This window comes from Dendrobium catenatum, unplaced genomic scaffold (genome assembly GCF_001605985.2).
Source record: "Dendrobium catenatum unplaced genomic scaffold, ASM160598v2 fragScaff_scaffold_787, whole genome shotgun sequence".
NCBI classification, from domain to species: domain Eukaryota; kingdom Viridiplantae; phylum Streptophyta; class Magnoliopsida; order Asparagales; family Orchidaceae; genus Dendrobium; species Dendrobium catenatum.
Window position 1 is genome coordinate 36,974 of NW_021319249.1, and position 12,668 is coordinate 49,641.

Here is a 12,668-nt window from a genome sequence, read left to right on the forward strand (position 1 = left end):
AATCTAAACAAGAGCATTATCCTCTCCCCCAACTCTCTTATTTATGCTGATATTTCCCTTTCCCTTCGAATTCCCAACATATCCAATACCATTAACTACCTTGGCCTGCCCATATCTTTGGGTAGAATTAAATACTCTGATTTCAGCCCCCTTGTGGATAAAATTACTAACCTCCTTTCCGATTGAAAAGCCAATTTGCTCTCTTTTGTAGGTAGAATGCAATTCATCAAATACATAATTACTAATACGATTGCTTATTGGATCCGTGGGAGTTATATTCCAAAATCTATCACCAAAACCATAGGCAAGCTTTGTGCCAAATTTCTTTTCTATGGAGGATCCCAACAAAGACATTTGCATCTTATCTCTTGAGCTAATACTTGCAAGCCAGTATCTAAAGGCGGTCTTGGAATTGCTTCCTTTCAAGCATTAATCTTTGCTTATAATTGTGGGGTTATTTATAGATGGTACAATTCTCCCTCTCCCCTTACTAATTGGCTGAACATAAGATGCACTTCCCCTTGGAAGCCCACTCAACCTAATGTCAACTTTTATTTAAAGAGTATCTTCTGCACGGCTAGGAAGGCTAAGCACAAATTCTCTTTTGTTATTAATCCCAATGGTCATGCTGCTTTCATATGAGATCATTGGTGTGTGTGTGTGGGGGGGGGATCCTTCTACTTTTTCGAGTATCAATTTTTGTTTTATTTGTGGGTTTAATTCTAGACTTTGTGAATGGATTAATTCCAATAGTTGGAACTTTCCAGCTTATATTACTTCGACTCAGCGTGACCATATTTTTGAAATCCCCATTTCTCAACAGAAACATTGACCCACTTACTATTTGAATGTGATTATTCATTCTCGGTATTGAAAAGAATCATTCCTTCTTTCATGAGCTTTTATCTGAGGCCTAATATAGCTTAAGCTTTTAATCATGTTGGGAATTTGACGGCTAACTGTAAACTGAAAATGTGGGATTTTACTCTCCCTAAATGATATAGTGTACCATTTGTGGATTGAAAGGAACAACAGACGGTTAAGCAATGTGGCTATCTATGTAGGCACACTCTCTAAAAAAATAAGAGCTATTTTTTTAAGCTTTTCTGAATGGAAGGATGGGGATTTGGTGAAAGCCTGGCTTAAGATTAGTCATGCTCGTTAATATTATTGTTGGATGGTTGGTTTTGGCTGAAAGATGTTCAATTGGTTGATGGGATCATTTTGTGCTATTCGACCGTGTTTTTTATCAGCTGTTCTTGAGTGCAGAATTTTTTTGGGCAAGCACATTTTTGGGTCTGGACGATGATGAAGCATGCGTCTCACTTCCTTTGGATTGTCTGTGAGCAATCAAGGAAGTGTCTCTTCTGAAATCTAATTAAATTTATTTATGAGTCCAACTATATAAGAATTTTCTATCTTTATGCTTCTTTTGTTCTATTTTTTCATGACCTATATTTATTCTTAGCTTTTTTGTGCTCTTTTGACAATCGGTGATTACTTTTATAAATGCACTAGTAATAATGACAAAAAATATTACAAATACACTGTTATTAATTTACTTTGGATATATCTAACCAAACAAGGGAAACATTTCTCCTGCGTTTACTTTACAGACAACCAAACAGCCTCAAAGTATTTGGAATGCACAGCATTTATTTTACACTATATTTACTTTACATTGCGTTTGCTTTGCAGGCAACCAAACAGCCCCTTAGCTTTTTTGTGTTCTTTTGAATTCTCTTGTACACCTTTTCTTTTATAATAGAATAGACAAAGCCCTCAATTTTTTTCAAAAAAATTAAATATTAGACATGTATTTTGAATATTTTTAGGTGTAATGCAGGTAAAAAAGACAAAATAATTCCTTTTTTTTTTAAGCCAAACGTATTATTTTAAACATTTAAAGAAACGATAAATATCTATTGTCCTTTCTCCTCAGTGTCTGGTGGCACTTTCGCTGTTAAAGCCCGAAGAACCAGAACAGCACCGCAGTCTCTTCGTTCTCTTTCTTCATAATTCCTCTCAAGGCCTTGCTCCTCTTCCCCATAAAACGCGTCCGTCGTCTCAAATCACAGCCGGAAACCACTCTACAATCCCTATAACTCTTACCTAAATCCTAATGTTGTCATCCCGACTATCCCGTTCACTAGATTACAGCATCTGGAAGGCTTGCGCCGGTGGTTCCACCAGACTCCCGGCGATCGGTTCAGGCGTCTTCTACTTCCCAGAAGGCCATGCCGAACACGCAACTTCCCCTCCTGACTTCTCCTCGCTACTCCGATTCCCATCCTTCTTTCAATGCAATGTCACCGGCATCTCCCTCCTTGCCAACCAACACAGCGACGAGGTTTACGCTCAGATCTCACTCGATCCCCGCCCATCCAATGCCGCCACTGCCATGTGGCCAGACGACGAATCGTCGGTTTCGTCATTCGCGAAGGTGCTCACTCCAAGCGACGCGAATAATGGGGGAGGACTGTCAGTACCACGATTCTGCGCGGAGTCCATGTTCCCTCCTCTCGACCATATGATGGATCCGCCATTCCAAACCATCTATGTCCTCGATGTCCATGGAAAATCCTGGAAATTCCGACACATCTACCGCGGTACACCACGCCGGCATCTCCTCACCTCGGGTTGGAGCGATTTTGTTAATACTAAAAAATTGATATCAGGGGACACGGTCGTGTTTATACGAAATCTTGCCGGGGAACTTTTTGTTGGGATCCGCCGCACTGGACGGAGCTATGGAGGACAAATAAGTTTAGAGGGCGGAGGTTTTAAGGATGAGGTATTTTTGAGGAATAGGGGGAGAGTACTGCCTGAGTCTGTGATCGAGGCCGTGAGATTGGCGGATATGGGAAAGCCTTTCGAGGTGCTTTTTTACCCTATGGTTGGATTGCTGGCGTTTGTTGTGGCGAAGGAGATGGTGGAAGCGGCGATGGTCGTGCCTTGGGGGCCGGGAATGAGAATAAAGATGGCGGTGGAGTCGGGGGACTCGTCGAGGACGACGTGGTTGCAGGGGACAATTTCCTGCGCTGCTGTACCGGAGCGCGGCCGGTGGGCCCGTTCACTGTGGCGAATGCTCGAGGTAGTTTTTTTTTTTTTTTTTTAATTTTTCGACAGATTTACATATATGCTATATATTTAAATATTCGGTTGTTATGAAAATGAATATATAAATTTAAATATTAGATATATAAATATTAAATAGATTATAGATAAAAGTTTAGAGATTTTTGTGTAAATTTATAAATTTTTTAATATGATCAAGAAATTTGCAATTCCACAATTATCTTGTTGTTTAATGCTCTGTAGCCTGCTGACGAAGCCCCGTGGGAAGTTAAAAAAAATGACAGGAGCCGCTTCTGTTTGAACTTTGTTTATTTGTTTTTGTTCGTTGTCTGTTATCTGTTGTGCTATGGATGCTTGTTGTGGGTTGTTTTATTGAAAATATTTCAGCTGCTAGGGTTGGCGTTGTAAAAAAAAAAAAAAAAAAAAAAAAAAAAAAAAAAAAAAAAAACGCAAATGGGAGGGGACGTTACTAGGTGTATACAGCTTATAAATTTGTTGTTGCGCTAGATTACTATTTTTATTTTGTATTATTCTGCAGTTGTATTCTTCTGAGTATGAATTTTTTTTGGTGGAATTTTGGGGCATAGCCCATATATTAATCACAAAAAGTTACAAAAAAACAGGTGGGAAGAGAAAAGAACAAGACCTATGGGGAAAACAAAAGCGTGGAAACTAGAAAAAATACGAAAGGTTAACCACAGGAAGTAAAAAATAGCAAAATGCCAAAATTAGGCTCGGGATTGGACCAGCTGCTAAAACATCATCAAATTGGCTAAACACGATGCACAACCACAATGGAGAGGGGTCAGCCGAAGTGCCCAGATTGCCGTATGGCCAGCCAGGTGATGGTTAACGGTTAGCACAAGGGCCAAACCTGAAGGCAGCAGCCAAGATTTGCGCCCAAAATCAGTCAATATAAGTAGTAACTCCCAGTAAAACCGAAATAGAGTAGTCTGAAAGCAGCTGGCCTGAATCATCATAGCCTGCTCGAAATAGCAACTGCATCCAAAACATCAAAGACCAGGTAGATGTGAATAACAAGCCGCAAAATTTCAACTCCCAGGCGAAATGGGAGAACCAGCCAGAAACAGACAAACTTTCCCACAACCAGACATATATGTTAGAGTCTCGCAAGAGAGGACCCGATTTATGTCTCCTTAAGAATGTCAAAACAGCACGAGCTCATTAAAGTTCCTCCAAGATTTGACTTTAAGCAATAAGGCATTCCTGATAATGAAAACAAGAAAAGCAGGGCTAATCTAAGCGTTACCAAACCTACGGTAGTTCCTTTCCCGCTAAAGGAAATAAATCGTGCAACAGATAGAAAGAAAACCAAAGCATTTATCCCCCATACTGAAATGCTGCAAACAATCAATGAAATCCAAAGATTAGATTAACGTCGGCCTAAGCAGGAAGCAATTGAAGATGGACAATACATCGGTAAGCACCATATAGGAGTAATCGCATTCAAAAAACAGATGTTTGTGGGATTCCAGAGCTGAATTGCAGAAAGGGCAAGCAGAACTAATGGGGATAGATCTAATAATAAGCAAGTCAGCACATTTCAGTTTCTCTATTATAGCCATCCAAGTGTAGCAAGAGTATCTTGGGGCATGCCCTTTATGCCAAATGAATTTATACCAAGATTTTACTTCCAAGTTACCAATGTAATGAGAGTAAAAATTTCTAAATTTTTGTTCTATACTACCATCCCAGGACAAATTCGGCAGGTCACTAATAAGGGTCTCAAGAATTAATTGTCTGATAAGCACAGGAGGGAGGATGGGAGAACCCATTGATAATTTGTGATGTAACCATTGATAAGAGAGTGTTCAAAACCCAGGAAGTAAAAGTGTTCATATAATGATTTCACCTGGCACCACGGGTCCTAGACCATAGATAGATTACTAGAGGGAGAGACCGTCAAAGAGATGGTGGTCCACTTCAAGAAATTCAATGGAAAACCTTTTTGTTTCATCCTGGAGAGCAGAAGACTGAGTCAAATGCTTTCAGAATATCTAGTTTAGCACAAAACAAGTTGCGAGGAGAGTTGAAGTCTCTTAAAATTTTAGAAGCAAGAAGGATATTATCCGTGGAGCATCATCTAGATTGAATGAAGCCACCTTGACTCTCATGAATGATATGTGGCAAAATAGGCCTAAGCCTATTTGCTAAAACCTTTGCCACAATCTTGTAGAGCACATTACAAAAGGAGATAGGCATGTAGTCTGAAATATTAGTAACATGAGATTTTTTGTGAACTAATATGATAGCAATTGCTTTAACACCTTTAGGAAGGTAACTTGTGTGAAAAAAAATCATTCATAGCACGACAAACATGAGGACCTTTGATATGCCATGATCTTTTGTAAAATGCAAAATTAAATCTGTCAGGCCCAGGAGTAGATTCATTATGACCATCAAAGACAATGCCTTTAATCTCATTATAAGAGAAAGGAGCCTCCAAATTGTTGACACAGCGAGTAGGGACCAAAGCTCCCGCAGGAATGAGGCAGTCATTAGCATAGATCGGTTGGGGGGAGTTAAACAGGAGTTTAAAATGATTAATGATGGCGGAGGCAATATCAGAATGGTCGGTGAAGTGACCAAGCGGGGTAGAAATCTCACTTATAGAATTTTGGTTCCTCCTGGCATGAATTTTACTGTAGAGGAAGCCAAGGTCATCTTCCCCGCAAGAAAGCCATTTGGCTTTTGCACATTGGGAAATCTAAGAAGCCCAAGAAGCCTGCATCTCCATCAAATTCTCATTAATAGCTTTGAGAGAAACATTAAGATAGTGATCCAGAGGGAAGCTTTGAAGATCTTGGAGGCATTGCTGTTGCTTCATTTTTAATTCATAAATGGCATCAATAATGAAGTTTGAAGATGAACAAGATTTCCTTTTCCGACTACTTTTCAAATTTTGCAAACAATATGCCATAGAGGCCATGGGGCTGCAGGTGCTATAGTTTGCAAAAGCTTTGAGGACTTCATCCCAAAACTCATCAAAATGCAACCAATAATTTTTGAATAAGAAACGTCATGGTTTGGTTTTGACATTAGAGGCGCAGATGATCAAAGGGGAATGATCAGAACAAGCCGGAGGAAGAACTTTATAAAAGGCCGCAAGGAAAATGTCAAGGTAAGTAGAGTTAACGAGAACTCGGTCAAGCTTTATATGAATTGGATGATCCACCCTTTGATTAAACCAAGTAAAATAAAGACCAACCGAAGCCAAATCATTGACTGCACAGTCTAAGAGAACGCTATTAAGTTCACTGAGTCTCCTAGCGAGGAGAGGGATGCCCCTTGCTTTTTCATAATCATATATGCAATAATTAAAGTCTCCCATAATAACCCAGGGGAGATAAGCCTCAGGAATATTGTCTCTCAATCGGTCCCATAACAATTTCCTTTCATCAACTGAGTTGGCTGCATAAATAACAAAAAGAAGCATAGGAGGAAAAGAGCCAACCGATAGCATACCATGAATCATTTGAGCCGAAGTAAAAGAGGGAGGAAAATAATGAGGGAAGAGTCCCATTTAAGCCAAATTCTACTAGGGGTAGAGAACTGAAAGTTATCGCAGTACCTTTCATTTTCAAAAAACACGATGAGTGTTCAAAAACCAAGGGTCATTGCTAGCAGGATTGAGGACTTTAACCTCTAAAATACACAGTAACTTCAGATTATTAGAGAGAACCAAGTCTTTACAGGCACGGACTTTGTCGGGATTGCTGAATCCCCTAACATTCCAACAGGCTAATGAAGGGAAAAAACATTAGGCCTTGTTGGATTTAGCTGTTTTGGCTGCTTTGGCTCTGGTTTGCTTGGAATGTGGGGATGCTTGGGACTTGGGAGGGGGGTTAGGAGAGGGGGAGCAGACATCTTGAACGCTGATGTTATCCGAAGAGGAGGTGGATAGGAGATCCACCTTAAGAAGATGAGAGCAAGGGTCTTCAACTTGTAAAGTGGCAAACTGATTGGAAATAGGGATATTTGTGGAGTTAGGGGGTAGCAGGTTGGAAGAGGGCTCTGAGGAAGCAGACACCTCTTGGGGTGAGTTTAAAATTGGGATAAGGGGTTCTTTCTCAATGATAGAAGGAGGTGCAGGGGGGGGGGAGGTGTAGGGGGGATCGGGGGGGGGGGGGGGGGGAGGTATAGGTAGGATCGAGGAGGATGTAGGGGGTATGGGAATAGTGGGTGGAGTTTGAAATTGATGGGGTTTGGGGGAAACTTGAGATTTGGAAGAAGGAGCTCGAGAGCGTCTAAGATAATTTTTACTGGAACTTTTGCCCCTGGGTTTAGGAGGGCCAAAAACTTGAGGTTTAGGATTCAAGTTTGATGGGCATAGAGGGAAGGGGTGGATGAGGAAACCATAGCCTTCGCATCTAGTTGGCTTCCTATCATACACCATTTTGAGGATGATATCTTCATCCTCAATTTGAATAAGGGATTTCATTCGAGAGGGGCGAATCTTTGGAGATTTGAACGTAGACTCTCGCAAAGGTTAAACGAGAACGTTTAGCAGTGGGCGAGTCCACAGAGAGGGAAATACCGATATAGCTAGCAATTTTTGAGATACCAGCCGGTGTCCAAAGGGCTAAGGGGAGGTCCACAATTTTTATCCATATAGGAATTGAGGCATCTTCATCTCTCTTTGGCTTAAACCGAGGAGACCATTTTTGAAGCACAAATGGTTTACCGAGCAGAAACCATGGATCCCCAGACCATTCCATCTCATAATCTTCATTAGATGTGAATTTACGAAGAAAAAAATCATATGTAAGAGAGAGAGGGAAAGTGAACCTTAAGTGTCCAAGCCTTTTTCATGGCAGCCAACAATCTTTCATGGTAGGGGCACTGTCCAATAGAATAACCTACCAGAGAGAGGGACCAAAGAGTCGAACCTTCCGTAAGATAGCCAGACTTGAAAGAGAGCTTCAAGCTTGGAGGAACAAACATCATGGGGAAAACTTCAGGATCGAGAGGGGGTCTAGCCAGGTTGCCAGCCCATGTTGCAGCTGGAGTAGAGGGAGGAGGATCGAGGAGGGAAGTGTTAGCGAGGGGAGGAAAGTCGTTTTGATTAAGGGTCATTGTGGTGGAGAGAGAGGCAAACCTCTCCCCGACGGAGAGCAGCTCGAGGAGTGAGTGACAGCGGCGGGAGAAAAAACCTAGAAATCGCCTGCTAGGGTCGTAACTGTGCTGAACCACTCTTCTCTTTGAGTATTAATACAAAGTAATACTGATAAAATACTGATCAAAAGTGTAACACTTTTTTTAAAGGTGTATTCATCTGTCTCTGGGAAAGTAGGAAAGTGATAGTAGAGATGTAAATCAATCAAACTAGCTCGTACGCCAGCATTGACTCAGCTCAATCCATGATTTGTGAGATTTCACTTACTAAAAAATCAGATTAACCCCAACTTTATGTCAGCTTATCTACCCAGTCATTAAAAAAAAGTTTAATATAAAATACATTTAAAATATATTAAAACTTATTCTGGGCTAGAATATTCACAGCGATAAAATGAGTTAATATTTTGTCTTAGCGATGCACATATATCCAACATACAAACAAGTTCTTGAAAAGAGAGCAGAAAAACACCAGAATTTATTTACATGGAAAACCCAAAGAGGGAAAAACCACGCGGCCTTGCTAAGGTGAAAAGATTTCACTAAATTTAAGGAATTACAAAGGTTGACATGTCTCTTGACTTAGAGGCGATGGAATCACAATAATTTGGAGAGTGGGTGGAAGTCCTACGGCGGTCGGACGGAAGTCCTACGGCAGTCGGACGGAAGTTCGACGGCGATCGGGCAGAAGTTCGGCAGTCGAGCGGTGATCCGACGGTAGTTGGGCAGAAGTTCGACAAGGGTCGGCGGTCAGGTGGAAGTCTGGTGGCTGTCGGCGACTGAGCGGTGGTCTAGTGACGGTCGATAGAGGTTCACCGGCGGTGGTGCTGAAGCTCTTGAAGCCTCACAACTCTCTTCAATCTCCAGCAAAAGGTCCCCTTTATGTATAGAGTGGGGGTCTCTATTTGTAGATTTTTTTGAGTGACACACCTATAAATATGAAAGATCCAGGGCAAGTTCGAAGTGCTCCATCGAATAGCCCATATTGATCCTCTTAATTATAGAGCATTTTTCAAATATTTAAGTGTCTTAATGATGTCGAAATTGAGTGATCTCGGACACTTTCTATTCGTCTCGCTTAGCCGCTTGATTCGACTATAAGCATGCCATATTTGGATATTATTTGGCAATCCAATTAATGGTTTGAACCTTTCAAACATGCTTCGGCCCATTGGTTTGAACCCATTTGGCTTTGGATGGGACCAATTTCGGTGTCGTTGGGTTCGTCTCCTTGAAATGTTCAATTTGACTGTAAGTTTTTTGAAATCAAAGTTTGTATGGTCCCCAATTTAATTGCTGAAAATTTCAACTTGATATGCTTCGAGATTCATGGCAGATCAAGGAAGTTTGCAGTGACATATCAGTTGCCCTCCTATTTTTGAATGTCATAGCTTGCAGAGTTTGAAAATATATGCCATAGTCTTCCAATTTTTCGGGATATAAAATTATAATTTTCATATAATTATAAGGTATGATAGCTCCATGGATGCCAACTTCGACCTCCACTTAGGGTCGTGAACCAAGTAAAATATCCCTGATTATGATGTTAATATTCATTAAAGTTGGTTTGACAATTGGAACAGGAAATATCAAAACATTTCCTTTCGAAACTTTCAAAATAGTTCGAATTTGGATGTAGAGGTTCTGTTGGGCCATAAAAGTGCCAAATTTGAGTCTGTAACGTACAAAAACAATCCCGGAGACCCAAAAAACATCAGAATCTAACAGTTCAAGTAAAGAATTGTCGAACACAAACTGGTGGATGAATCGGTCAACTTCCGCCCACTGCCGACGATATTGGCGTGCTAAACTGCCCGTGTGCCTGGGGCGCGTGACAACGCCCCAATTTGTCCATTATTTTAAAGGTGGTTTCTGTCCTGCCTATCTTAAGGCTACCCCTTTTTTAAATTAAATTAATATTTTCTTCCTTTTTAAAACTTTTGAAGATAAAAAAAAATTAAAAAATTTCCAAATTTTGATTTAAAAATTCAAAAAAAAAAAAATAAAGAACAAAATAATTAATTTCATTCCGCCGACCACCACCGAACTCCTGCCTGTACATCATCGGACCACCGCCCAGCCACCGTCTGTCGTCGGACTTCCGCCCGACCATCGTCGGACCACTGCCTAGGCACCGACTACAGTTGGATCACTGCTCGTCCGCAGGGTTTCGGCCCGACCGCCTTCGGACTTATGCCTAGCTATCCAAACTACTGTAATTCCATCGCCTCTAAGTCAAGGGACGGTCAACATTTGTAATTTACTCAAATTTAGTGAAATCTTTTCACCTGCGTGAGGCTTCGTGATTTTTCCCTCTTCGGGTTTTCCTCATAAAATTTTTTTTGGTGTTTTTATGCTCTTTTTTCAATTTTTTTTCTAGCAATACATCCTCAAGTCAAAGAAAATCAATTTTGAATTTGAGCTAAATAAAATTAGTTATTATTTAGCTAATTTTGAATTTTAGACATAATTTTTAGCCCCTATTTAATGGATCTACTCATGCAATACGAGAGAAGTATTAGTGATCCTAATCAATTTAAACAAAAATATGGCAACTTAGCTGTACAACTTCCAGCTGTTCAAATATGATGAATTTGAACATTAAAATAATATAATACATCAATTAACCAAAGGAAAATTAGAAGGTACACTATTTCGTCATAGTTGTGTGTGTTAGGTGGCTGCACAATGAACAATTTTTGAAAAGGGATTCTCTAATAATGTTGATTGTGATTGGTGAAATGGGAGTAGACCTTGTGAGCTTTAGGAGAATAAATATAGCAGAGAAAGTGGAAATGAAAGATGTGATTCACCATGAGATAATGAAGGGAGTATTTCATGTTAACAATGGCCAATAAAAGTATTTAATCAGGCATATCCAAGCCTAACTTGCCTAGCCTCTCTATGTAAGCTCTGATTTTGTTTTTTTGAGTAAAAGCTCTAAATTGTCCCCCGACTATTGATAAATGCTCAAATTAGTCCTAAAGTTTTGTATTGCTATAATTTAGTCCCTCATTTATTAAAAATTAGCCAATTTAGTCCCTGGGAATGATTTGCCATTTAAATTAATAGAAAAAGCTCAAGAGATTCACTTATTTGCGGGCATTTAGGTAAAATGAATTATTACCTGCTCGACGCCTTCCCGCTATACGCCACCAATTTGTGCAAGGTGAAGCCACGTAGAATGAGATGTGATCGACCCAGAGCGACACTAGAGAGCAAGGCGTGCTTCGATTTGCATTCCGAATTCGCGTGCGACTGTGTGACAGACAACGCACTGTGAGCAAGACACCTTGCGGGGTTATTTGGATACAGGAAGAAAGATGGATATCTTCAAAATGAGCAAGCTCTCGTCATTACTTCCGATCCTATAGAAGAACGGTGAGGTGTTACTTTGGATATGACATGAAGAAACGTCGTTGAAGGAGGTGATGGAGTTATTTAGTTACTCGTTCAAAACTCTATCGAAGAGCAATGAATAGTTGGATAATAGGAAAAGCAAACTTGCGTCTGAAGCTAGGTAGTAGAACCGACATTGCCATAGAATTATAACATATGAAAAAAATAATTTAGTTTAACTATTTCAATGAAAATTTATTTATGAATATGTTATAATTAATAAATTATTAATTAATCAAATTAATTGATAATTAACTTAGATTTTAATTATATTATTTATAATGGTTAGTGAATAATAATAATTTAAATTAATAATTAATCATTAACTCATAAATAATTAAAATATAATTAAACAAACTATTTATTAATTAAATTATTTTCTAATTTTAATATTTTTATTATAATTTATTTGCAATAATTAAAATTAGAATTAATTAGTAACGCTCATTTAAAATGTAAATTAAAATTAAAACATAAATTAAATATATATATATAAAGTTATTTGCAAATGTAGATGAAAAATATTGCGAGTATCAATTCAAAACATTAAGAACATTAAATGGTAAAGAACTACTAACAAGATGACATACATGGATCGCCACAGGTTGCTTACACCCCACGCGAAGAAATCAATACCGCTTTTATTGCTTCCTAGTTCAACCAATGATATGATTTTTGCAAGCCTTTCTATGTTCTAGTTCAAAGATTTCCATGCAGTTTGTGCCTTGATTTTACTTGAGAAATCTTTATTGAAAATGAACAAGTGGAAAAACACACATGAGGTTCCAACACCTATGATGCACCGACACTTCTCCTCAAAGAGGGGTGCAGTGTCCGACACGACACTCGTCCGACACTCCTTCGACACGTGTCGGGCACGCCGAAAACGTGTCCGATTAAAAAAATATTAAAAACAAATTGGACATGCGTGTCCGACACGCGTATCTTAAATATTTTATAATTTTTTTAAATATAATTTCTTATATTTGACGAAATTTAAACTAAATTTCTTATTTCATATCCACAACACCAAATCAACGTCTGCATTTAATACC

The 12,668-nt window shown here is 39.3% G+C and overlaps 1 protein-coding gene across 2 annotated transcripts in view; it reads left to right on the forward strand.

Annotated features, from left to right (window-relative positions):
- The first annotated feature begins 1,949 nt into the window (after positions 1-1,949).
- The window catches only part of LOC110112371 (auxin response factor 17), a 29,597-nt gene continuing 18,878 nt past the window's right edge, over positions 1,950-12,668 (forward strand). For both annotated transcript variants that reach the window (XM_020844568.2, XM_028696614.1), the window contains exon 1: positions 1,950-3,094. In XM_020844568.2, the coding sequence (XP_020700227.1) occupies positions 2,123-3,094 (972 nt within the window). In that variant the 5' untranslated portion in view covers positions 1,950-2,122. The remainder of the gene's footprint in view (positions 3,095-12,668) is intronic.